The sequence below is a fragment of the Sander lucioperca genome, chromosome 6 (genome assembly GCF_008315115.2).
Source record: "Sander lucioperca isolate FBNREF2018 chromosome 6, SLUC_FBN_1.2, whole genome shotgun sequence".
NCBI lineage: Eukaryota > Metazoa > Chordata > Actinopteri > Perciformes > Percidae > Sander > Sander lucioperca.
The window spans coordinates 12,594,014-12,621,525 of NC_050178.1; the positions used below are offsets into that span (position 1 = coordinate 12,594,014).

Below are 27,512 nucleotides of genomic sequence, written 5' to 3' on the forward strand. Positions count from 1 at the left end.
CCAGATGTAGTTTTGCATGTGAAACAGTTTAGGAGTGTAGAGAGGGGGCGAATAAGAAATGCACGTCGATTACACCGGTGGTTCCCAAAGTAAGTGGCATAGAGCCGAAACGATGAGCATGTCCAGAGGGAAAAGCGTGGATTGGAATAAAAGCTGAATGAATCTGATTCATCTGGAAACAATAAACAAACAAGAGTGCTCTGATGCCAGCAAGGCAGTCAGAAATCAAAACATGTATAGTACAAGAGATGGACAGATTTTTATCGATCAAAAATGTCGGTCAAATCTAAAATATGAAAACGCTTATCTTGTCTCAACAACTATGGATTGCCATTAAATTCGATAATTTCTGACTTTCCATCCAGCAGTACCGGCAGGTCAACTCTTTTTCAATACTTTGGTTTAAGACCTGCAAAACTAATGCGTTTCCCATTAGCCTCAGCCCAACTTTGTACAGTATTTGGTGCTAATTAGTAAATGTTAACATGTTAACACGCTAATTTATAATCGTGAACAAGGTAAACATATATTAACATCTGCTGAACATCAGCATGATAGCATTGTAACTGTGGACATGCTGATATTAGCATTTAGCTCAAAGCACAATTTGAGCTAAATGCTAACATCAGTCTCAAAGAGCCACTAGCATGGCTGTTAGAGCTGCAATGTTTAATTGATTAATCGATTAGTTAACTATTAAATAAATCACCAACTATTTTCATTATCGATGAATTGGTTTCAGTCATTTTTTTATGAAGGAAATGTAAAAATTCTCTGATTCCAGCTTCTTAAATGTGAACATTTTCTAGTTTCTTGAATCTTCTATGACAGCAAACTAAATATCTTTGAGTTGTGGACAAAACAAAACATTTGAAGACGTCATTTTGGGCTTTTGGAAATTGATTGACATTTTGACATTTTATAGACCAAACAACCAATCGATTAATCGAGAAAATAATCAACAGATTAATCTACAATTAAAATAATCGTTAGTTGCAGCCCTAATGGCTGTAGACTCTTAGTGTTATTTAGCGTCTTTTTTTCTAGGATACCCAATATTGTCACTAATTAATACCAATTGATCTGATCTTACATGCCAGGGGTCTGTTAATATAAATCCCACAACTTGCCCTGCGTAGAAGCTTAGGTTAGGCATTGACCTCCAGTGGTCAGGGTTAGGATAGCCCATTGGTCAGTGGAGAGGACCTGAACGTGCCAGCATGGACGCCTGGCCCATCCTAGTGCTTGACTGCCAAGCAGGGTCTTGCAAAGAAAAGCAGTGGGTCATAATAACGCGCCAGGGAGGGATGTGAAGTGTATGTAACAGTGGCTTCCACACACACAGCGAAGGAGAGGAAAGTTCAGTTTTTACTATCAATGTGGTGCAAACTTTAGTCAGATTGATAAATGCTCTCGTATGAGGTTTTGCAGACATGTTGGCTGAGCCAGATGTTAAATGAGGACCCACATGGGATGTACAGTGTGTTTGTGTGCCTGTGTCTGAGTTCATTCTGCAGCTGTCTCCTTTGCACAGGCCACATTAATGATACAACAGAGGCATGGGCCATAGACTCATTAAACAGAGAGTAGAAGAATACATGCAAAGTGGAAAGGATCCAGACAGTAGAGGAACATGAGACAGCAAAAAGAGAAAAATGGATTCTGAAGATTTTAGAAATAAAAAAGTGAAGGTACGCAAAAAAAATAAAATAAAACAGCGCAAAATAGAGCAACAACATGACTCAGCACCTGCAGGGCAACACTCCTCCTCTCACCACCTCTTCTCGTACTTTCTTCCTCCTTCCTTCCTTCCTCTTTTCCTCAACCCCAACCCTTATCCATCTCTCTGGGACTAGGACTTCTTCTTTTCCCCTCACACTATCACAGCAGCTCTGGCACTCCTGCTGTTGATGCTGTTAATTCGCACACCGCAGCCACCTCCCACCTCTGCCGTTCTGCTGAGTTGTCTTGCCTTTACCTTACAGGAGGAAGGTCATGCCTCCATCTCCTGAGTGGCGATGGACTGAGGGGAGGGGGTGGAGGGCAGAGGAGAGGAGAGCATATGGTTAGTTAACTTTAATGCGGAGGCAGATGTCTCTCTGTGTACTTGTGTGATCAGTGGGCTGGAAATGTCTCATGCTATGAACATACGAGGGAATATTTGTAGTCTTTATTGTCGGGGGGGGGGGCATGCAGTGTTGGTGGAAAGGAATTTCAGCTTTTTTCGCTGTTGCCTTTATTATGATAAAAGAGAATAGATACTCATTGCATATTTTAAAACATCTGACTTTTACGTACTATTTCTACTCCAAAATGTTATTACATATGAGGTTTGAGGTTATTTGCAGTCTGGCGTAATTGTAATTAAAGGTGCAACATTAACACACACTTTCTGTCTATACAGTGTGCGTGTGCGCATGTGTCTACCACCAAGACACGCAGTCACAAATAATTGAACATCATCTTGGGATATTTTAAATTACTGAAGCTAACACAACAAATCTAAGCACCTTGCTGGATTTTTACTTTGTTGTGTTGTTTTTTCTCTACCTTTTAGTTCATCCTTTTAAGCCGCTTATGCCAGACCTCTGTCCCACTGCTAAAATGAGGTGAAATGACAGCGTGTGTAGAGAGAGGTTTGGGCGTGTGAGACCGCTGCCTGTTAAACTTTGCATAGCTCTGTAGCCAGCCAGCCAAGCAGACAGACTTGAAACACAGCTACACATTGGCCAATCAGGCGAGCCCCTCCACTCCTCTAATGCAGAATCCTCCAGCCGTTGTAGCCCTCCACATGCCAGTTATATAAGTGCAGAGAATTCAACTGACTGTACTGCATGAGGTGTGAGATTATAAGCCAGGCTTATAGCACACCACTCACAGTCTTTGCTTCTCTCAGCAGAGTCAGCAAGATGCCCCATGATCCCGGTCTCACGTACAGCTATTTGAAAACTTGAGCAGAGGTCTTGCTGGAAACTCGCAGCTCAAAAGGTGCCCTGAGGCAATTTTGTCACCTAAAATGGCCACAGGAAGCTGCAAGATTAGAGCAGGATGGAGGAGGGTGGTGGAGCAGGGTGTCCTTGCTGTCAGGGCAGAAGAGTGATGAGGAGCCAAACCAGAGGTCTTTCAGGTGTTGGTGCCTCAGCGAGCCCCCGTTTGACTGAGTGCCACAGGGGAAGAGGAGAGTCTGAGGAAGAGGATGTCGGTGACCTGTCATACATCACATGATGGATGGAGAGGGAAGCCAAGATCTGGGGGGCTACATGTAGCATCTGCCTGCCTGCGAGTATGGGTGAAGCAGAGCATTAGAGAGAGGGATTTAAAGCACAGTGTAAGGGTGAAATCTTAGAATCAAGAGACACACAGAAAGGCAGAGCAGGCCAAAAATAAACTAAAAGTATAACTTCCCTGTTTTTTTAGGTAGTGCTGTACAGCGCTCAGGTTACTGTTTATGATAGGTATTCACATAATGCATTGGTTTTCACTTCTTGTAGGGTTTTTCTTAAAAGTTAGAAACATTGTTTTCTAATTAATTGTCCTTGTTTTTATTTTTTGGTGTTGGTGCAAATGCATGTAATACTGCACAGAAAATAATATAAACACACACAATCAGCAATAGTTGTGGGTCTTAAAGCAGCAATTGACACATCTACCATATACAGTACAGTGACATATTATTCTAAGTTGATAAATCCAATTTATGTAATTCACTTTTACTAATTAAACCATTAAGAAGCAGCTTTATTGAAAAAATCCACACTGTCTGACAGTAATGCATATTATATATCAGCTTCTTCTTTTTTTATTGAAGCAAGAGTTGGGCAATATACCTATTTATAGTTACAACTCATGTGTGGTCTTGCCTTCCTTGGTTGTGACAAACTAAGGGAGTATATATATATATATATATATATATACCAGCAAATGTAATACCAAAGAAATCAAGGTACTTCATCACGTTGATGCAAAAATTGTACAAAGGTCCGATATTGCCATAAATCATTCCACTAGTATAATAGTTTCACGGTGTACAGTGTCACATTGCTCACCTCTAATTGAAGCTATATGATGTTGTGAGATATTAAAACCCACAAGAAGTTCCCATCATGTTATACACATATCCCCACAATTCACCCTGACATATTTGGGATCCCTACTAGAATTTAAAATAAAGATCTGTGGGTTTGAACAATATGAGTCTGTCCTCTCATTAAAATTGACTGCATCAGCCAAAAAATGACATGCTTACATTTAAGTGACAAAGCCCTCTAGTGGCCGTATTAATTATGACCCTTGTCCATCAGAGCAAAGGAAGAAGTATTGTGATAAACAATTTGTGAAGTTGCCATGGAGCCACATAGTCTGCAAAGGCTAAAGGTAGGGTGGTTGGATGGGTAAACAAAACATTAAACAGAGACAGCTGTTCATTTCTTGTTCACTACTCACAGCCAACATTTGGTTTCTTTTAACCACCACCACAGTCATAGTTATGTAACCCAGCCCAGGATCTTTCCCAAATCCTAACCAAGTTGTGTTTGTGCCTAAAGCATTTTTCCCTTTTAATAAAGTACATTTTGTCAGATATGTTCCTCCTCTACCTAAAAATGATCCACTCGTTACACAGTAAAGATGTTTGGATAAAAGCATACTGTATGTTGCAATGCAGCAAGTGTCTGGAAGTCCCATGGGTATCTATTATAGAGAGAAAAGAGAGGATGGTGTTCAGTCTAATAAATGTGAGAGACAGAGATTGCAGTCTTTTGCGTATACATTCCAGGCACACATGTACCCCGTGACTTTTCAAATGTCTTTTGGCAAAATGTGTAGAATTCCTGCCTTTAGTCTCTATGAGATGACCTTGTGCACTGAGAAAGGTGTCCCGGAACAGCTCCAGTTCTGACGACATATTCCCTATTCAGAAGACTCTTAAACAACCGAGATAATGACCTCCCTGCGGACGTCCCACATGCCTCGGGGAGAGTGCCTCAGAATGAAATGTCGCAATAGAAACCAGGTTTTTGCTTACATTTCACTGTGTTGGAAAAAAGGCCCATCAAGAGGATACAATAATTGTCTATGCACAAACATGCTCCTAGGCTGTGTTTTCTTGCCGAGAGTGAGTTTAGAAGATTGATGCCACTCTCATGTCTGCACAACAAATATGAAGCTACAGCCAGCAAACGGTTCGCTTAGCATAGCATAAAGACTGGAACCAGGAAGAAAGTCACTTTTCCAGGCCAAGAAATAGTCCAGCATGTAACCCCCCTGTAAGACCACAGCATTTCCTCTTTAAACTTTATTATTTGTATTAAACAAACAATATACAATAATACTTATACTATCTAATATTTTTTTGTAGATGTTGTAGATTATATCTATCATCTCATATAACTCTGCAAGAAAGCAAAAATGTTGAAATATTCCTTTAAGACTTGTGTGAGGTTCACCCTTGGAAGCATTTTATTCAGTTACAACATTATTAACATTATTCAGTTTTGCACTTCTGATTACATCAAAATTAAATACTTGGTTAGAATGTGCAGTTTAGATGAATACAATAAAAAGTAGATTTGCACCTATAAGATAAAGTAATATTACACATTTAAAACTTAAACGTAATAGCAGCAAATGTAAACCTTTTCTCCATGAGTTCTAGGAAATTTAGAAAACACGGTAATATTAAGAAGTAGGTGAGGCAAATTGACGTAAAAGTTACAACACCCAAAAATAAAACTTCAACACATCATAAATTATATCAGGGAATAAAACGAACACCACTAATATAACTGATGGTAGATTTATTTTTCCTTTATCGTTTACAGTGATCTCAGTTCTTTAGTTAAAAAAAATTACATGATGTGTTTTCGGTCTTCTGATCTTACATTATCATTTTCACAGAGTAAATGAGTGCATTTTTCCCCGATAACATTCACAGAACAAATCTCTTCAAACGGATGCTTGACATGTGCTTGTGTGTGAGAGAGAGTTATGTCTTGAGCTTGGAGTGTTAATCTAATTCTGTGGCTTCTGAGTGAGGTGTTGGTCTAAGTGAGGATGTTAACAGGCTGTTGCTTCACTAGGGGTGCCAGGCGCTGCTTCCATCACTGCAGATATTTTCTCTTGAGCCTCCAGTTTTTGAGGAGAGGAGTACTGCTGATGCCATGTGAACTGGCAGCACGATGCTCAAGGATTCCCGTGGGTGACCTTGCTCTTTTATGACACATCTCCTGTCGTCACTTCATGACAAAAATAACAAGTTAGCAGAGGAGAGCAGAGGATCTTTGGATGAGCTGAGTGTGAAGCAACAGCTTCATTTAAAGGGAATCATTTGTTTGATTATAGTCTAATCTGATCCAATTTGGAGGAAGCCTCAGAATACAGCTCATGACATAACACACAAAATAAATTAGAGACAATTTTCTGCCATCACAATGACTGCAGTCATAGTGAAATAAAAAAAGACAGTGAAAGTTGAGAAAAGAGAGACAACTTACAGTATTTTAAAGGAGAAATGTGACAGAAATGAAACCTTACCTTATTATTTTTAAGAGACAGTTACTGTACTGTATGCTCATCTTCCTAGCTGGCTGTAGAGAAGTAACTTACAAGTGAGTGGGTGGCCGATGGGGCACAATAGAGCCCATTGAGTCCCCGTCACGGAAAAATGAGGCCTGCTACAATAGCCGTGTTATCTGTGGGGAGGAGGAATGAGGAACTCTGCTGTGACAGCCTCACTGTTAATAGTCTCTGACAGGACCCAGGAAGCCCCACAGGCCGGAGCTGTAGCGCTGTACTTGTACCGCAATGAACAGATCAGAGCAATGTTTGTGTGTCTATGTGTGTGCATGCTTTTTTTCTTTTATTTATCCAGTGAAGTGTGAATGAGCATGTTTGCTCTACTGTCTTGCGGTGAGACACCTGGTACTGTAGCTCTACTGTACAGCCACACACATCTACTGCTGACGAGGCCTGTTGGCTACTAAAGGTTGAGGCATGTGTGAGTTACAGAGAGCCATTGACTACTTTCATCATCAAAGAGAGAGTTTCATCTTCACAAATGCACGCGGTTTTAGCCTGCAATTAAGGGTTCAATGTGTAGAGTAATATTTAGTGTGATTGGCTCGTGCTCAGGGAGCTGTTGAGATGGCGAAAGATCAAAAAACTAGTAAAGTCAAGTGTATTTGTAAAGCCCAATATTACATGCAAAGTCACAATGGGCTTTGCAGGCCCACCACATCAATGATCTCGGAGAAGAGAAAGGAAAACAGCTCAAAAAGAAAATCCTCGCATTTCAGGAAGAAAAACTTATTTTAAGATTCCTCACGGAAAGAGTAGGAACCAAGAGATAGAAATAAAAAAGACATTCCCAAAAATCGTATTATCCAAGCCATTCAGAAGATATAATTTCAAAACGTCATCCGCTAGCATGGCAGGTGTTAATATCTGACTATTTTCTGAGTTGTCTACCTCATAATAGGCAAGAATCTGCATCCATGCAAGAACGGAAAAGAAATGCAGCTTTCACTCATGTAAAGATCCTATCCACAGTGCACCTATCTTTGGTGCTCTTGCTGTTGAAATATGACAGCAAATACTACAACACATGCTGAACATCACTGAAAAGCTAGTTGACATGTCACATGTTTGGACGAGCTTTGAGTCAACCCAGGATAACCAACAGACTGATGACGTTTAATGCATCTTATGTCTATTGGCCAAATGTTTTGACAAGGCTATTTTTTGAAGCTAACTTTGTTGAATCCTCCCCTATGTCTCTACCTGAAAGCATATGGAGCACATGTAGTTTGTTGTTCCCTATTCATTCCCTTGTGTGTGTGCTGAATTTGAACAAAAAGGATATTCTGGGACAGTTTTGAGATGAAGTTGCCAGATTGGGCCTTGGTTCCCCAGTCTCAGTCTGTTTGTCTCCTAGACCAGCTGTGATGCAGCCCTCTTTGGAGAGGCAGACCGAGAATGTGCAACCTTTATTCTGAAAAGCCAGGCCCGCCGGGATGATTGCTCCTAAAACGGCGTCAGATGGCAGCGAGGCCTGTGAACATTAGGGGCATTTTGATGTGAGTCAACAACGAAATCCGAAACTTGTGTGAGAGTATGTCCTGAACACAAAAACATAGGATCTCTGTGGTGTCACAATAAAGGCTGGTTGGTGTTGGAAAGGAAGATGTAAGGGTTAATAAAGCTTCCTGAAATATTCCCAGAGCTCATCATTATTGGATCACCCCTCCATAGTCAGGTACATCTCCCCTCTCTGTTAGCACATACACGTATACGTCTATAGTAGCAAGATCCCATCTTTAGTCCTTCTGATTAGAATTCATAGGAATGCGGAGAGGAGTAATGCGGAGCAGAGTTTGGTCTGTGTGCGCAACAGAGAGGGAAAGAGAGACGGAGACAGAATAAGGGACAGAAATGGGAGAAAAAAACTGATTACTTCTCTGTAGTCAAACTGTTTTAAAGCCTACTCTCCCCCATCTGTCAAATGATATGGCTCACTCTGAAGCTGAGGGCAGGCAGACACCAAAGATCTCTTCCTGTTTTCCAAACTCCTCCTCATGTTCTTTCAGAGAAAAACTTTTTTTCCCTGCTTGTGTATGACGACTCTGAAGTCTTCTTCTGCCTCAAACTTTGCATGCACTTGCTTTGTTTTTACAAAGGCTTCTGGGAGTTGAGAGCAAAGGCGAAATCTTTTCAGATTTTCTTATGAAAATCTCTCTGGCGCCTCACTTTTGAGGTTGTGGCATTGCGCATCTTTGCCAAAAAGTTTTTGAGGCTTGCGTGTAAGATTGTTGAAACTGTAAAGACAGTCAAGCGTATGGCATTCATCATCTGTCACTTAGCAGTTTGTCAGATTTGTTGCTTCAGATGAACGAAGGCAGTTCCAGTTCAATTTGTTCTCGGTATTTTTAACAAGCAGTCTTCACTGAGTATGCAAAATAATCAGAAAAAATATTCTAGTACGGCATTGGGCTCCCTTTTCAGCAACACATACACAGCTGTTTTCCGGGCCAAATATCCCTCTGTTACTCTCTCGTACACTCAATCTCCACTTACCCGCATAATGATTGCAGTGGATTTAACAGAAGAGATCAGAGTTTAAAAATCTGTTTAACCTTCATCCTCCTCCTCAGCTACAATCTCCCCTCAGTGATCAAACTGGAATGAAAAGGTGACTCAAAAAGGATTTAATCTCTCATCTAGACAGAACAGGTGGTCATCCATACTGTACCTACGGGCATATACTGTATGTATAATCCTGTGGATAATATTGCAACTATGAGTGAAAACTGTGAGTTTTGACTTTATCCGAAAGGCTTTGAGAGAGTTTTATTAGTTTTATCTCATCCAATCAGGCAGGTGCTTAGGAGTATGAGTCTAAATAAATTTGGTTAAATCCCTCAGGAGGGAATCTATTTTGATATTAAGCAGCACTCAATATCTGTGAAAAAACAAAACAAAAAAAGCACCTGTAAATGCAACATCTATGCTCTAAAATGTTAACTGTTAAGTCAAGTAGAAAAACAGTTTGATCTGGTTCTGTGGTATTGATCACTTTCTAAGGGTACATGTCACTTGGATGGATTTTCTTTTAGACGTAAACCCTTCAGAGAGAGCACGGCCATGTTTGTATTGACCCCTTCTTCCTCTGTTTTTGCAGGTAAAGTATTGAACACGGACCTGCGCCACTACCTCAGCCTGCAGTTTCAGAAGGGCTCGCTGGACCACAAGCTCCAACAAATCATACGGGACAACCTCTACCTACGCACCATCCCCTGTAAGTACACCATACTGTACAGGACTGCATACGTAACACTCATTTACTACACTCAAAAGCACCTGCGAGCACAAAGCAAGCCGTGAATGTACAGTGTAACCTACTTTCTAGTGCATATGTGCTTTTATCTGAGCATCTTATGGGAGCGATGAGGATGTTCTGTATGCATCACACAGCTGGATATGCAACCCACTGGAAGCAGCGTTAATGTGTTCTCTTTCTGGTACGCTATGGACGTTATACACATACTACACTCACATGCTTGCACTCACACATTTTCATCCTCTCACAGCTCTCTATCACACACTTTACAAAACACACAGACTTCAATGTCACCATAGCAACCCAACCAAGGACATCTCTCTAATGTAACTTATTTACTTCTGTGCCGTGTCATCACAGTGATCAAAGCCATAATCTTTCCATAAATAACCCTGTGTTTTCGCTCTGCTGCTTTGCTCTCCCTCGGTGACATTCTGCTCAGTTTGGCCATCGGACTCAGTAATGGAGTGGTAAATAAAGAGATTGGTACTGCAGACTGCCAAGAACCACTGCAAAGAACAGTAGCTGCATATGTTTTCACAGTAACAATAGTTCTAATGGAAATGTCCATTAATTGAAAAAATAATAATATTAATATTGCAAAACAGCTGTTGATCTAATATTCTGTATAGTTGCTGCATGGCATGTATTGGGAGTGATTTAAGTATTTTAAAATTTACCATGCAGGCAAAAAAAAAACATCTGTCACTTTCCATGAGCTCAGAGAATGGAAAAAAAAAAACACATTTCACATCACAGCCTGACGCTCCTGTATTTTCTTGGGTTTGGCTTTATAAGCTTGAATATTGTAATCTTTCAAATGAAAGCATGACAATTACCAAAATTAGAGTGACACGGCTGTTTAAAGCAAATAAATATCCTGATTAAGGTTTGTGTGGGTTGCAGAAATGCAGGTTATTTGCCACAATGATCCAAATGCCACCAAATTAAATGTTCCTGGAAAGACTTTTTCTTTCAAGTAAACAGCATCTGTCTGCTGCTCTTGTAAGTTATACTCCATTTATACACAAAGATGATGATTATCAGCTTAAAAAGGCTAGTTCATTTCTATTCTGTTTATTATAAAGGGCTGAACAGCTAACAAAAATTGAAGCCGTCTCATCTCTGATACACTCTGCTGATGTCTACAGAGATACTGCACTGCATTTGTAAAGTACCAGATGACGTGTGGAAGTGAAATTACATCAACAGGAGACGTGACTATGACAGTCTCTGTAATCCTGAAACTGTGACGATATTCACACAGATATTTCGGCCTAAATATTTCCCACGTCCTGTTGAAGACTGACTCTGCTCAGAGGAGCGCTGTAATTGAGTGTAGTCAAGGTTTTAGTCCCATGCAGAGCGACTGCTCCTTAGGCGATGACAGACTCTTAGGCAGAGCACTGTCACAAACATGCAGCATCTCTGCTCTCTACTCCCCAAGGGCTGGAGGTTGCTCTCTGTCTTGTTCAGAGGTGACTTGGATGCACAAGTGTAATATTTTTAGGAAGTAAGCTGCTTACATTTCATCTTTATTTAATTTCTTTGGTTTTGGAAAGGGAGGGATATCTTTCTTACCCCCCACCTCCACTTTTACTTTTCCTTCTTCTTCCCTTCCATGTCTGTTTCCTTCATTCACTCACTGTCCTTCTTTATTTAATTTACCTGTCAGTCTCGTTCTGAGCTGAGCTGTTTGGTTCAACTTGAATTGTTATTGAATCTTTCTTTTCAAAGCTCAGTTGACTCAGATCAGTTAGATGGAGTTTTTACAAACCTCATTGGTGTTTTCTACTAAACTCATCATCAGATTTCTCTTCCAAGGACAACCTGCATTTTCCTCCACAGCATGCTCTGCTTTCTGTCATCCACATTCAGCTGATACACACACCCCGATCTTAACTACTACTGGAAACATGGCTTTCTATTTTTTCTTTTCATGTACAATAGTGGCGGTCGTTGAGGTTTTTATGGCCCGAAACCACCATTCATCATCAGCAGCCAGTGGGCTTGCTACATAAGTCTGACTCTCTAATCCCCGGCTTGAATTACTGTCTTAATGAGCAAGAGACCAGGACTCGCACAGTGATGGCACCTCCATCATTCACTCGCTCACTTTCAGTCCCCCATCCTTCACCCTCTCTGTTTCACTTTCACTCTTTCTCTGTTTCAATTTCCCTTGTATGCCTTTAAAAAAATTGATTAATTCAGTTTTGCTTTCTGGTTTGCAGCTTTCTTCATATTAATGAGTCGATTTTGATTAAACGACGGTACAAAAGTAGTAATATAAGTACAAAAATAGAAGAAAATTTAGAAAATTCATTTTTTTTCTAATTAATTGTAATAATGAACATATACATTTGCAGTTCTGATGTTTGAAAGATGTTTGAATGAAACATCTAAGCTACAATGTTAAGTATTCACATCCCAAAATCAGGTGCATTAAGAAGGTCCACATATAGATTTCACCTGATTCAGAGCAGTTGTGGGTCCCAGATTGAGCCCTGCCTTTAGTTACATTAATATACAGTATACACATATTTCCTCTGAAATATTTATGATATTTACGAAATGCAAAGTTTGAAATCCAAACATCAACTTTATTTAGGAACATCAATTCAGTGTTGGGGCGCCTTGCTCAGGAATTGTTCATACAAATCTAAATCTCTACATGCATTTCCTGGTCTGTTTTGTATTGCACTTCTGCAGACAATTAGTCTATATCCACGACGTTCCACTTCTGGGATTGCTTTGATGCCACCGGAAATTCCGCCAAATTTCACTCTTTTCGGGCCGGATGTCCGTAACCTTCTGTTTACTTTGTTTTAGCATTCTATACCCCGGTAGATTTATGAGGACTACGGTTAACTGCTCCGCAGATCTCTGCAGGGTAAATCCAGACAGCTAGCTAGACTATCTGTCCAATCTGAGTTTTCTGTTGCACGACTAAAACAACCTTTGAACGTACACGTTCCACCAAAACAAGTTCCTTCCCGAGGCTATTTTGCAGCGGCACGGTGGCTCTGCCCGGTGCTTAGCACCACCTATGATTATTGTGATTGGTTTAAAAAAATGCCGTTTTTCTCCCATCCCGGAATTTTTTGTGGACTAGCCAGACCCTGTTCCGCAGCGCTGTGGTGGAAGGTCTGGCAAAGCGAGACTAGCAGACAACTAACTGACATTAACCACAGTGGATCACAGTGCAATGCAGGTGTTAGCTGAGGCTTGTCTGTTGCTTTTTCTCCCAAACTCCCAAAACTCACTGTCTATCCCCTGCTCCTACTGCAGTTGTCTTGCTCTCACAGCGTCACCCTCTAAACATGCTGTACATGGCGGACTCCTCATCTCTTTGGCACTGAAACTTGAAGAAATCATTTTCCCATTGTGGGAAATCAATAAGGTTCTTTTGAATGTGTTGAACATCACAAATTGATGATAAATAAGCATATCTCAGGGTGGATTTATTCCCAAAATGTGTGTGGCAATCAGGCAGACGGCAGGAGGATTAGCAGAGGCGGTTCGTGTCACTATGCCAACGGTCCACTTTACTTAACTACCAGCCACACTGCTGCACCCTCATACAACTGCAGCAGATCTGTGCTGTCTTGTTTGTGTGTCCAATCAACACCACAGGATTACTTGGGGCCATAATGAAATAGTTTCTACTTTTAGGCCAGTTATGAAAGCTGATATGTTCAAATGAAAGAAAGAAAGAAAGAGTGTGGTCTGTAATGGAGGGATAGGAGAGAAAAGTGAGGAGCAGAGAGACAAAGAGAGCAAGCTGTGTGTGGTAAATCCCTAAGACTCCTTTACTGGGTCTTGGGACGGGCTTCATCCTACTTAGGATTCTTGCGAAAACGCTGGAGGAGGCTCTCAGGAGCTCTTGAGAGGACAAAAGGAGGAGGATTTTTCTAAGAAGACGGAGAGCTCAAGGTCCCAAGCAGTCCTTCGACTCCCCGCTGAGATCAGAGAAGGCCAAAAAGATTTTGATCTCACACAAACTCTCCTTCTCACTCACACACACATGCACACACTACACTGGCGCACGTACAAATGGACAGAAAAGCAGGGACGAGTTGGTACACGTCATGGACACATAGCTGTGACCTTTCTGCCTGATTTGATGCAACCATTTCAGGAGAGGATTTCCTCTTCGCATGCTCCTCCTTCTCCCTCTCCTCAGTTGATTATTATTATATTTTAGGATAAAGAATAATGGTAGATGGTTGAAGTTTTGTATTTCTTGTTAAATGTTAATAGTTAAACTCTATTTTACAATGTGAAAACATCAGATTAAGCTATATGACAGAGCTTGCCTCAGTATCCTAAGAGCAAACACTTCACAAAAGGACTAAAAGACTTTGGCTTTGTAATGATCCTCTTTCCTCTCTTGTTCCCTCTTTCTTTCTCGCTGTTTCAACAGCAAAGCCCTAAGCCATCTTTTTTTTCTTAAGTATCACCAACATAAAACTATGCACAAAATCACCATGTTAAATTTATGGGCTGCCATTTCTGACTGACTACCTCTGATGTTAACCATCGTGACATCCTCTCAGCCCAGACAGTTAAAAAAAAAATAGGTCTCAGCAGTGCACAGCCGTGAGACATTGCAAGACTAAAGTGACAATTTGTTTCAGTCCAGGATACACACACACACACACACACACACACACACACACACACACACACACACACACACACACGCGTAAACACATGGCTTTGATTACTGTGCATGGTCATGAAATTAAAGTCATAGTTTGACATTTTGGGAAATGGGCTTATTTGTTTTCTTGCCAAGAGTTAGATGAGGGGATCGATAGCACATTTGTGTCTCTCCTGGATTCAAAGCTACAACCAGCAGCCGGTTTGCTTAGCTTAGCATAACTAATTACCACATTATATCTCATTGGTTTAATCTGTACAAAACTGAAGTGTAAACATTACTGGTTTTGGTTAATACGGGGGGTGTGCCGTGTTATTTCTTGGCAGAGCACATAGTGACTTAATTGTTGTCACTGTGAGGTTGCCAGGCAAACAGCGGCAACTCTAAATTGTCCTTTTTACACTTCGGTTTTTGCACGATTAAAACAAACAAGATACAGTATAACATGTTTATTAGTGCAGATTTTGTCCTGTTTCCAGTCTTTACGCTAAGCTGAGCACACTGGATGCTGGCTGTAGCTACATATTTTCTGTACACATAAGAGTTGGAGTGTACTTCCCAAAATGTCAAAATATTCCTAGTAGTGTAACATGCTTTCCTTTCCTAGCACTGCACAATGCAAATACATTTCCTGGATGTGTTAACCAACACTGTGTATGACTTATTATTCTGACAGAAAGTCTTTGATAAAGCCTCTCTATATCCACATCCCTCTCTTGTCTGGTTTAATTAATTGCAGTGTATCGACTGCACCTTTTTCAACATACACTGAGCATTTTGTTAGAAGGACCAATCTCTGACAGTTTTTTGAACGCAGATCCAGCTCCTGTATTGAAAAGGAAAGTAGAATAGGATGTTATGTACATACTGTAGCTCTGCTATAAAATATGTAACGCTTTCAGTCGGATGTACCCTCAAAGCTCAGCAAGCCCTCATTATATTGTCAGCGACTGATCCCCGATTGGAGGCTGATTGTATATATCGGTGTGACTTCCGGGCTGATGGCTCGGGGAGATCCTTGGCAGGTACATAACTGTGGCTCAAGTAATTGGGCTACAGGGGACAAGTTTGAGTGACCAAAGCGATCGCGGGCAGGCAAACAAGTTGGTAATGAGAAGCAGCAGAGGCTGGCATTCTCACACTCGATGCAGTGTCAACTGCTTTCGTTTACACAAAGTGTGGTATCAAGGCACACTGTGGAAGGAAGCTTCTCTGATGGTTATTTCTTTCTTTTTCAAACTGTGTTTTTTTTACTCCTCATGGGCGCAGAGAGCTGTCACAGTCCTGTTAGGGAGAAAATAAAAGAGCGGAAAAACAAAAGGAAACAGCAACAACGATTACTTAGTAGGCCATTGGGCCACCACAATCTGTACAGCGACTTCACTGCTAATAAGCGCAGACTCGACAAGTGTCAAGGAATCTATTTAGGAAATGCAACAACACATTTCAATGAGATCCCATACAGTATAGTTGTATCAGAATATTCTATTTAAGGTTTCAGTGCAACATATTTTATACTGTCATCGAACAGATTAGCACATTTCCTTAATGTATAATCAATATAAAACACAGCTGCTGTTTGTTACTGTATACTGAGGGTCAAATTACTTAAACGTGTGAAAGAGTGTTCATTAAACTCTGATCATGAGACACAGTCTGCTTCTGACTCATCTCACAGAAAGACATCGCTGGCTTCTGTGGGGCGTTTGTATCTGTTTGCATCTCCTCCTTGTGCTGCTGCAGGGCTACTTGGTGTGCTCTGATTTCCCCTGACGCGGAAGTCAGGTTGATTTGAAATTCTAAAGCGCCTGTTTTTCTGAACGTAAATGACTGTCTGTGTTAGATGGACTGGTGGCCTGCGCTGGTGTTCCTCTGCCTTGCTCCTACCCTCACCCCACTGTCCTCTCCACAACCCTGAAAAGGATTTACTGGGCTGAGTGAATGAATGAATACGCTCCTTAACCATGGGCGACAGTAAATTTTGGTGACAGAGATTGCCATGGAATGTAGCACTGATGATTGCTTCATGCTGTGTGCTTTGTTCAGCCTCCCATGCAATAAATAACTGCTGTCCTGCCTCTAGTTCAGCTGAGGTTATTTCTATGGACTTAACAAGTTTGATGACACGCCACCTAATTAGCCTGGCGTGCAATAGGAACCCAGTCCTACTTATTTATTCATGGAATATGGTTTACATAATCTTCACGCTAATGTAATCATTTGGTGTCCATTTGTGCCTTACGGATATTCATCCTGGGAAAAGCCTCCCATCAGTATTGGAATAGACTGCGGCTTCACTACTGGAGCTCTCAGAATGGCCTCTGTGGGACTGAGTGAACCTATACCACTCCAGGTGTTTACACAACTCTTTGCTTCCATCATATTTCACATCCACAATTTACTCGGCTGCTTTCTTTCGTTTCAGCTGTAGCCAGTACATACATTAAGAGCCTCCCAATAATAACTTGTTAGCAGAAGCTGCAGTTACTCATGGAGGATTAAATGAATACCGCTGCAGGCCTGTCATCAATTATCCATCTTTCACAGGGTGGTATCAAGGTCTTTTTTGGGTTTTCATTCCAAAATGAGATATCCACCCTTTTGAGAAATGTGCTGCAGTTCAAGGCGATTTCGATCAAAAAAACACTGTTACGAACTGGATCCAAGGAATGTCAGTTGAAGATTTCTCAAAAATTGATCCTAAATTAATGTTTTTATGTTCATGTTGCAGCTACATTGCACTGTAAGCCAGGAGGAAGAATGTGTTCGATAAAGAACTGGAGCTTACTGAAACACTTCTCAGCTCACTTTCAGGGCTTTCACACAACAAAAGCAAAATACAGCCAAAGTACTTTCAAAAAGCATTGCATGATGTGACATAATTAACAGAAAGCATTTATGTCTCTTAGCTAAAACACATTACGTGTTTGCATTTTCCTTTTTTTCTTTCAGGCACCACACGGCTGCCTCGAGACACGGAGGTGCCAGGAGTGGACTACAACTTTATCAGTGTTGGAGACTTCAGGATCCTGGAGGAGAGTGGACTTCTACTGGAGAGTGGGACCTATGATGGTGGGTATCACCACAGTGTTAAATATGAGAAACCTGTGTGTGTGTGTGTGTGTGTGTGTGTGTGTGTGTGTGTGTGTGTGTGTGTCCGCATGCATATATGGACACCATTCACACTGACATCTCTTTATAATGGAGTCAGTGTAAGCTCGATATTCACAGTTATTATGACTTACCGCCTGCCTTAGTGAAATGTGACAAGCAGGACGAAATGTATTGATCAGTGAAACAGGATTAAAGACTTGTTGGAAGTGACAGTCAGATTAGCAGCGATACTCGCAGCACTTCAGATGAACTCCACTATTCTGTTCCTTCACACTGTGTGTAAAACTGGCCACTGAGGGATAAAGTAGGCAGACTTTATATTTAATTTTAAATGGAAATACTGGAAAAAATCAGGTCAAGGGTGTAACTTTTTTTTTGTCAGCAGGGATTAAAATAAACCTTACATTTACCAAAGATTGAACGTTTTGCCAGCTAGCCTTTTAGAACCAGAAAAAAAACAGCAAATGATGACAGTTGTGGTATGCAGGTGTTGATTTCTCATTTTATTGCAGGCAAACAGTTCACATTCACACTTAACAGTGAATAGTGAAAAGGCGGTAGCCACCGTTGTGGTCATATGTTCTGTATTGCAGATATGGCTGGGCGATGTGGAGAAAATCCCATATCACGATATTTTTAATCAAAGTGGCCGTAGTAATTATGACGGGAGCAAAGCAGGAAGTCATGTAATGTGATATTAAGACCCAGAAATTCTTTATGTCTATGTGTGGGCGGGACAGGACTTTCATTCAGGAGAAAGGTGTTCCTGTCCCATTTAAAATCTGTTTAAAAATAAAAGTAAACGCCAACTTATTTGAACTTTACCTAACTAACAGAACTATGTCACATTCTGCATCACATGTGTAATTGCGTCATATACTGTACTGTTTTTAACCCAAACCACGTTTTTCTTTCTAAACTTAACCAAGTAGTTTTGCTGCCTAAATCCAACCAAACTGCAACCGTATCCCAACGTTAATAACATGTTTAAAACCACAACCGTTACATGTAGACATGAGTACAGAAAAAGCTTCTGTGGGTTGTATTTCCTGCCACCAGAAGGGGTGCTAATTTATGAAACACTTCAATGGGTGGTATTAGAGGGTAGGAACCTATATGGTCGTGAGTGACCTATAGTGACCTATGTGGTCGTATGGTTTGGAGGACTTTTATTGTGCATGTGCATGTCTGTGTAATGCAAGCATACATTCTTTATTCGTCAGTTCATTGGATAAACTTCCTTCTGTGTTCTCATGTGTCTCTGCCAGCATGTCTTTGTCTGTTGACAATATACAATAGATATTCACACAATAGAGTCTGAGAACGCAAGTCGCTGTAGCACCTTATGTAAACCAGTCAAATATACCAGCCTCCTCTTTTTCCCACCCTCTCTCCTCTCACAGACAGGCTTTGACTCATCACAAACATCCAAAACTAATTTTGTGTTTAGAGCTATTTAAAGTAACCCACCCGCCTTCTACTCTCTCCACTCTTCAACAAAACTATATAAATGGTGAACTGCACCTACCTGCAGTAAACATGTCAGTGACGACTGATATTTTACAACAAGTAGACAAGCCCAGTCATGTTCTTTCCAGTAAAAAGTTTACACAAGGAGGGATATTTCAGCTTGGCGAACAGCTGAATGGCCAAGTATTTACCATTTATAAGACCTTATACTACAATGGAGTATAAGTACTTGCACTGCACTGAGAGGTCTTGGAAAGTCAGACGGTCGCAGTGTATTTGTGTCATGAGGGGATTAGAACGGAGGATTTCTCTCACATTGCACAATGATTAGAGCAATAACATGATGGTCTTTCTCTCTCGTTAAGCTCATTCTTTCTTACTGCAAATCCAGGCTGTGTGAAATGGGAGGGGATTTTTGGAAATGCTTCAGGGGCAACCTCTGGTCGCGTGAATGGACCTTCTCTGCACCATTCTCTCGTTCCCCATTCAGCTGCATCTCGTGTTTCCTATAGGATGGAGAATTAAAAGATAAAGTCAAATCCTCATCCAGTGAGAAAGCGCCTTAAGTCTGAGAGTAGCTTCCTCTGGATGTGCACAAGTGTGTTTGTAGAAGTTTGTGTGTGTGTTTGTGTGTGTGTGTGTGTGTGTGTGTGTGTGTGTGTGTGTGTGTGTGTGTGTGTGTGTGTGTGTGTGTTTGCGTGTGTGTGTGGATTTACGGATGGTGAAGTGCTTATTCTAACGTGTGATGGGCCTGTTGAGGCAGGTTCTTCCACGTTCGTCCTTGTAGCACAGTGGCAGCAATGACATTAAACACGCACGCACAAACACACACATACTGTACAGTATGAACAAACACTTGCGCATAAGGGCACATGGAACAAATCCCGTCCTTCCTTCCTTCCTTGTCGGTATAGATCATCTAAGAACTGGAAGATCAGGTTTCAGGAGCTGCCAAGTCGCCCACGAGCTGTCCTTCATCTGTGAGCTGAAGCCAGCCGGGATTTACACCTTCATAAAGAGGTTGACCGTGTGTAGAGATGGAAAATGGAGGGCAAACTGAGGAAGAGCACATAATAGAGAGAGAGAGAGAGAGAGAGAGAGAGAGAGAGAGAGAGAGAGAGAAAGAAAGTTGATATTAAGGCATACTGAGCCTCTCAGCTCCCAATGGAAAACCCCTTTGCAGAGGAAGCAGGACTGCCTTGGCAGTGTGGATTAGCTTCTCAAAAGTTGGAATGTTTGAGTATACTATCCCAGAGACAGAACTGAACACTGAACCCCCCCCCCCATTTACTCAATTTGTTCATGGTTGAATCACGTGCCTTTCTTTTTCTTTGAAAAGAGGAAAATAACCATCAAACATCCACTTGTATAGGTCACATGGGTTTCCTTCCTTCTGTGAATAGCTCATTAATTACCTTCAGTTTATAAGTGAACAGTAGGTGAGTGTTACTCAAGGTACTGAGTTAATGGGATTCTTAGCTAATCATAATGGTCCCACTAATAGTCCCACATGACTTGCCTGAATGCTCATTATGTTAATGGTTCATGCTTTCAACGTTTTTTTCTCTATCTCGAAAAATCTTTTATGGGAGTCATTTTATTGCATTGTACACATCATTTCAATTTAAACAACCTCTCCTCGATTTCTTTATCTATCATCCTGCCACCCATGACCGTGTTGACACATCCACATCCTCACAGAAGTCAGGACACAACTCACATGCATAGCGAGTGTCAGACTGTTTCTGTGGGTCCAGGCTCTGCTCTATGATTGGTAGGGTACATGCTGGCTGCTCCATGTTGGTCTGGAGGGTCCCAGGTTGCCTGCTAAGCAGACACATCCGCCATCTGCGCCAGGCGCTGAGAGCATGTCTTTCTGGGCTCTTGGTCCCTCTTCAGTCTCGGCGCCTCTGAGGTTCAGGTTGGGTCACTCTCTGAGAGCAAAACAGAGCAGCCGGACAAGAACTAAATAGTCCTGTGCAGTGAAGTGCAAGACTGGAGGGACAGTTGCCAGGAAAATGAAATTTTGCACACAGAGGTTGTTTTTTTTTGGGGGGTAAATGACATATTTAATCGGCTACCAGGGAACGCAAATTTCTGCTAAATTGAGATCACGTTAAATCTGTTGTTTTGGGATCCCCATTGTGGTAATGAGTCAGATTTTAACGAGGAAGGAAAACAGATCTGGAGATTAAACTAGATGGAAATGGCAGTGCAGAACTCATACATTAGTAGTAATGTGTGGGGTACTGGGTGGACGGTTGTGTGGCTCTGTGACTATAGCTGTCTGTTCATGATCTCGGAGAGAAAAAAGTGTACTCATGACCTTGTGTAGCTTATGGATATATAGTGCCCTTGATAACAGGAGTCTTTTTATTACTGGGAGCTGATTCCATCACCATGAAATTGTTTGGGCGCACTTTGAAAGAAGAGGCTTGCTCTTTCTGGCTCATCAACCCTGTGACACGAGAATCACAAGTAACGTCAGACAAGCTCCCTTGCTCATCAGCTTACGAGGCTTCCTTCCATTTATAATGGAAAACGGTCCTACAAATCTTCACTGACGCACTGCCTTCACACACCTCTATATCTGCGACACACATTTATCAGGGGCCAAGAGACATGTTTGTAAGTAATTAATCACAGGCGTAGCGTCTGGCTGATGAATGCAAGCGCACGTCAGGAGACAGGCGGGGATTAGCCAGCAGACCCAATCTCTCCTTGCTATCGTTGTGCCACCCCTGTTAATGAAGCCATCTTTGACAAATGCGGATGAGTGTCGCTTAGTAAACACAAGAGAGTCGAGCGACAAGGGGGGGAGAGGCAGGCTTTCATCCAGTCTCCTTCTCCTCCTCAACCTTTCCACTGCTTTGAGGAAGACGAGCATAGCTGCATTAACCCAGTTTGCCATGTATTGTAGTTGGCTTGCCTGAGGAGATGAGGCCGCACTCGAGATGGGCTCACTTATCAAAAAAGCTGTTGTGTTACTGTGCCGTGCTGTAACGCTGCCGGAATGGCTGTCATGTGTTCCTCAGAGCCCTCTGTTCTTCCTGGCATTAACTGCGTTGACAGCTTCCCGTCTTTGTACCGAGCTATAAAAAGATCTGGAGTTGATAAATGTTGCTCTTACACTACAGCACTTGTGATGTCTGCATGCTTATGCTTAAGTACATCAAAGCTCCATAATACCATGGTCCAACTGAAAGTAAGATCGAGTTTATAGAGGCTAATTAAATTTCTGAAAATCCTTATTTCCCAGTGGTATCTCTCCCTATTCTTTAATTAATCTAATTAGAATTTGTGATTTAGCTGAGTAGGCTCAATTTGATGATCGCTTATTGTAAGAACAGAGTAAATATTTCACTTAACAAATGGATTGCCAAAAGATTCATTTCATATTTTTGCGTACATACATCTGACAGAGGAGCATTTAGCAAACAAATAACGGTAGGAATATAAATTAGTATGCACATTGTTTATAATCCTAACGGAGGTTGAATAATTACTTATTCTACACCTAAATTAAGTTCTGCATTCTGTGCTGCTCGCCAGCTATACATTGATGGATCACCCCATGAGCTAAATGAGCAAATAATTTAACAAAGTTTTGTGCTTTATCCCCTCTCTTTACAGAGCGCTGTTATCCCACTGAATATTTATAATCCGTAACACAAGCTTTTTCTTCATTAGGAAAAAAAAGCAAGCTGAGACATAGATAATTGCTGTATTCAATGATCAGTGTAATTAGTTGCTAGCAAATTCCAAGTGAAGTGATTTTAATGTAACATGAGTCATGACAGCCCTGCGGTGCAGTTATCCAGGGAAAACAAAGCAGGGGGTTAAGAGACATGAAAATCATGCAGAGGAAGCAGACCTCTGACACGTGTAAATATTGAACCGTGAGTGCTGGTGTGTGACATTTAGAGGATTAATTTCTGAACCTGATTTAAATCAGATGAATTAGTGAATGATTTCTCTGACTGTGTCTCCCTTCCTCACATAACTTCCATTTAAACTACTGCCCAGATGTTTTATGACAATTAAAACATGGACAAAGACTCAGAAACAACTTTTATCCAAAAGCCATAACTGCACTTAACACTGCTTGAATATTAAGGATCGATCGTGCAGTGAATGTCTTGTATGTGTGGTATGTCTGTGTATTTTTGTCTTTACTTTAAAAAACAACAACTTCTGTCTCTTTTAATATATTTATATATATATATTTATAGTGACTATAAGCAGCTCTTTTATATTTATTTATTCACCTATGTTGCACATTTGCCGATGTTCTGACATGATAGGACTGCATCCTATTTCGTTGTCCATAAAGACTATTCTATTTTATATTGTACAGTTAATGGCACATCCTTCACTAATCCGTACAGCCTTTTTTTCTTTCTTACTGTTAAACAGTTATATTTGTTTCTGTATTTGTTTTTTTATTTCATATTAATGTGTAATATGTTTATGAATGCACCAACAACCAAGGAAAATTCCTTGTAAGGGTTACTTACTTGGCAATAAATCCCTTTCTGATACATGTTGGTCCGCTCTCCACCTGCCTTTTCTGTTGCTCCTTAACTATTTGGAGTTGCATTATTTTATGAGTAAGTCTCTCTTCTCTTCCACTCTCTGCTTCACTCTGTAAGGTAACTACTATGGGACCCCAAAGCCTCCAGCGGAGCCCAACCTGGTGCAGCCTGACCTGGTGGATCAGGTGCTGTTTGATGAAGACTACGGTGGCGAGGTCCCCAGGAAACGCACCACCTCAGTCAGTAAGATGGACAGGAAGGACAGTGCAGTCCCCGAGGAGGAAGATGATGATGAGAGGCCACCGCTGGTCAATGGATTGCCTGGTCAGTAAATGTCAAACCACAGAATGTCACGTTAAATAACGGACATTCTGCAAACTCTGTTTGTCCTTTGGTTTTGGACTTGCCACATGAGGTCATTGTCACTGTCTCTTGAAAGACATATAGACTTTGGCTTGCTGCAGATTGTGTACAGTTTGATGGACCCAATTGTGTGTGTGAGGACACTACGGTACTGTAAACAGCATGAAAAGATTGTCTGACTACACCTTCCTGAGCAGATTGATCATCTGCTTCTCATTCATTTGTCACTCAAGGTTGTAGTTTTTTGCACACCCAGTTCAAATTGTACTTGCACTTTTATTTCCTTATTCGGTTCCAGGGGAAGGAGATTTGTTACACAGGTATATGTAACTGCTGGTGCAGTTAAGTAGGTAGTGCTTTTTTTGTGTTCAAGAACTAACATGAGACTTAAATGATTTGACCTGCAAGAACTGTTCACCCGAATTGCAAAACCTACCACTAAAACCTTTTAGTTTTGTTTTTATAGGTTTTTAAATATCTTTCTCTGTCCCTGAAATTTCTGCAACCCCTACCACAATACCACCAGAGGTGTGTAGAATTGTCTTGGTTGTGCCATCAGTAGAGAGGATCCAAAATTTTGGACGTGATCTGATACAAAACCATGGAAAACCTACCTGAAGCCGAAGTGCATGAATGACTTTCCAAACAAAGAAAGGGAAGCGAGAACAAGACCAAATCCCAAGAAGGCTATAATTAGATCCAATCCAAATGCAGTTGACCTCAAGAGACCCAAATAGATTTAGCCATTGGATATATATCCACTCATATTTTAGACATATTGGCACACAGACTTGCAGCAACAGAACCGGGCCCTCTTTGACCCAAGTGGATTGAATATAATTAGGCCCCAGGCCAATATGTGTCCCCAGGTCAGCTCTCGGTTACTAGGAAGCAAGCAGTCCTATAAACCACTCTAGGTCACAACTTTGAAAAATTCAACAGAAACAGAAACAGTGCCCCACTTATTCTGGATTAGAGTTAAAACAATTTGATTTATGATCAACAGAAAATGAATTGAACAATTTTGATAATCAGTTACCCGCTTTTTATTTTTCAAGCAAAACACCATTTGATCATAATTTGATGGTTTCAGCGTTTTATATCTGAAGACTTGTTGCTTTTTTCTTGTCTTACATTATGGTAAACTCTAGCCTACTTATCTCTTTGGTGTTTGGACTGTTCAGATAAAATAAGACATTTATAGAATGCATGTTGGACTCTGGGAACTTGTTTTATGATGTTTTATAGAATAAGTGATTAATGGATTAATCAAGAAAATAGTCAGCAGATTAGACAGTAATTACAGCTCTTCCGTGGATAATCTGCAGACTTCTCAAATCTCAAAACCTGAGCAAATAAAACCAAAAATATCTTATCTTCTATCTAATAGTTGTAATTTGGATGAACAAATCATTTAATACTGATCTGCTATTGCGTCACATTTAGTGACTAAACATGGCTGACATGCTGTCTCTAAAGTGACAGTATTCACACACACCACATTCAAATGTGCTGGCCACACCGTTGATAAATCTTCCACTGGCAATGCCGTTACTGTTACCTTCTAACCTTGAGAAAGTGTCATCCAGAGAGCAGGACAGTGTGTATGTGATCAATCAGGACAACTCCTCAGCTCTCTAAGGAACAAATATGTCCTTAATGCTCACAAGGAGAACAGCCCCACAACAGAAATGGGTTACATATGGTGCACCATACCTGGGTTTTCATAGTGAGAGAATTGGGTTTAATACTGAGGCAAGTTGAAGCTAAAAAAAGGTATTTTTCTTTTCCGAATGAAACATTGTTTTGACAGTCACGGCTCAAACACTGCTTGCTCAGCTGTACAAAGGATTCACAGAAATCCAAAGTCTGTTTACCCAACCGCTCTGTCATATTGAAATCAAACACAAAACGATGCCCAGACATTTAGGAGTTATTTTTATGGAAAGAAACCAGTCACAAATGACTGCTCTGCTACAGCCCACAGCTGATACAGAGAAGTCTCAGACCAGCCATAGATGGGCAGAGTTATGGTCGAATGAAAAAAGAGGTTAATGGAAAATGTGAGCTCTAAGTCTCTAAACTCTTGACTGCAGATTTCCACATCTTTGCACAAGACTGTCCTTATTACCCCCTCCCCAGCAATCCCTCTCTAACCCATCTTGTATTGTGGAGTGAGCCCTCACCCTGCTGTGAACCCTAAAGTCCTCAGCTCTCCTTCAGGCTCTGCCCTCAGGTTGCTTCTCTAAGTGTTTGTATGTCTCTTCCACACACGTGCATTCACTCTGTGTGTTTGTGCCTTTAAATATGAAGCACAAGTGTGCGTTTTTGATCACAGAGGCAAATGAAGAAAGTGTTTTAGATTCTGCAACTAACTCAGATGTTGATGCTGCAGAGCGGCTCTGTGTTTGGATTTTAAGCAAATATGTATTTAATCTAAAATTCAGGTGGAATGATCTTTTCGGTAATATTTTACATTTATGTTTCGGATATATTTTCTGTTGATCTTATGTTGATCAGTGTTTCTCGGTTACATATTTGTGTTGGGAAGCAACAGATTGTAGCACAGTGCTTAAAGTGCTCATATTATGCTTTTTGGCTTTTTCCCTTTACTTTATTGTGTTGTATATCTTTTTTGTGCATGTAATAGGTTTACAAAGTGAAAAAGCCCAAAGTCCACCCCAAAGGGACTTGCCATCTCCAACAGAAAACACTGTTCACAAACTGCTCCAAACAGCTGTATTGTAGTCCAGCCTTTACTTGCGTGACGAACGTGCGTCACTTTGTAACACACGTTATAATGCTCGCCTAGCTGCTAGCATGACATGCCCTCATACTCTGCAACTGACAAGCTAGCACTGCTGACCTAGCTACTGCGCATGTGCGACTTCCAACAAAGATGGAACAGAAGTGAGATGCCTCACTCTGTAGCTAAAACAGAGAGCTCAAAACACAGGATGAAAAGAGGAGCTGCAGGAATGTGTAGTACAACAAAAATATGGTGTTTTTGTGAAAATTAAACCATGTAAACCTATTCTGATATAACCTCTAAATACAATTATGAACCTGAAAATTAGCATAATATGAGCACTTTAAGACAAATCTGTACTCTGGGACAATAAAGTGTATTCTATTCTATTCTAAATACATCCTCCAGAAACATGGTGTGTGTGTAACATCTTTAGACATCATCCGCTGTTGTAAGGAGGTTGGCTCCAAATGAAAAGAAAGGGATAAAAAGCACTTGTGTTTCATCCCTTTGTAACCATCTTCTGAGGGAAGGTATGAAATGCTAAGTGAATTAGGAGGGCCTTTGTTGTATGTTTCATGTTCATTGTAGAGCAGTTTCTTATGAATATGTGTCTACAAATGCAATTGTATATAGGTGAAGAGCAGCAGTAAAGTATTAGCATACAGAAACCGCCTTGAGCTTAAATGGACCTTTCTCATGTGAGAATCCTTACCTCTATCATTGCAGCACACAGGGAATGTACATATACACATATGCATACACATTAACACTGTGTGCACATGC

At 40.9% G+C, this 27,512-nt stretch overlaps 1 protein-coding gene across 2 annotated transcripts in view; it reads left to right on the plus strand.

Annotated features, from left to right (window-relative positions):
• The window catches only part of LOC116051498 (membrane-associated guanylate kinase, WW and PDZ domain-containing protein 3), a 144,360-nt gene that overhangs the window by 87,442 nt on the left and 29,406 nt on the right, over positions 1-27,512 (plus strand). For both annotated transcript variants that reach the window (XM_031301966.2, XM_031301965.2), the window contains exons 2-4: positions 9,674-9,790; positions 17,448-17,567; positions 23,732-23,938. In XM_031301966.2, the coding sequence (XP_031157826.1) occupies positions 9,674-9,790; positions 17,448-17,567; positions 23,732-23,938 (444 nt within the window). The remainder of the gene's footprint in view (positions 1-9,673; positions 9,791-17,447; positions 17,568-23,731; positions 23,939-27,512) is intronic.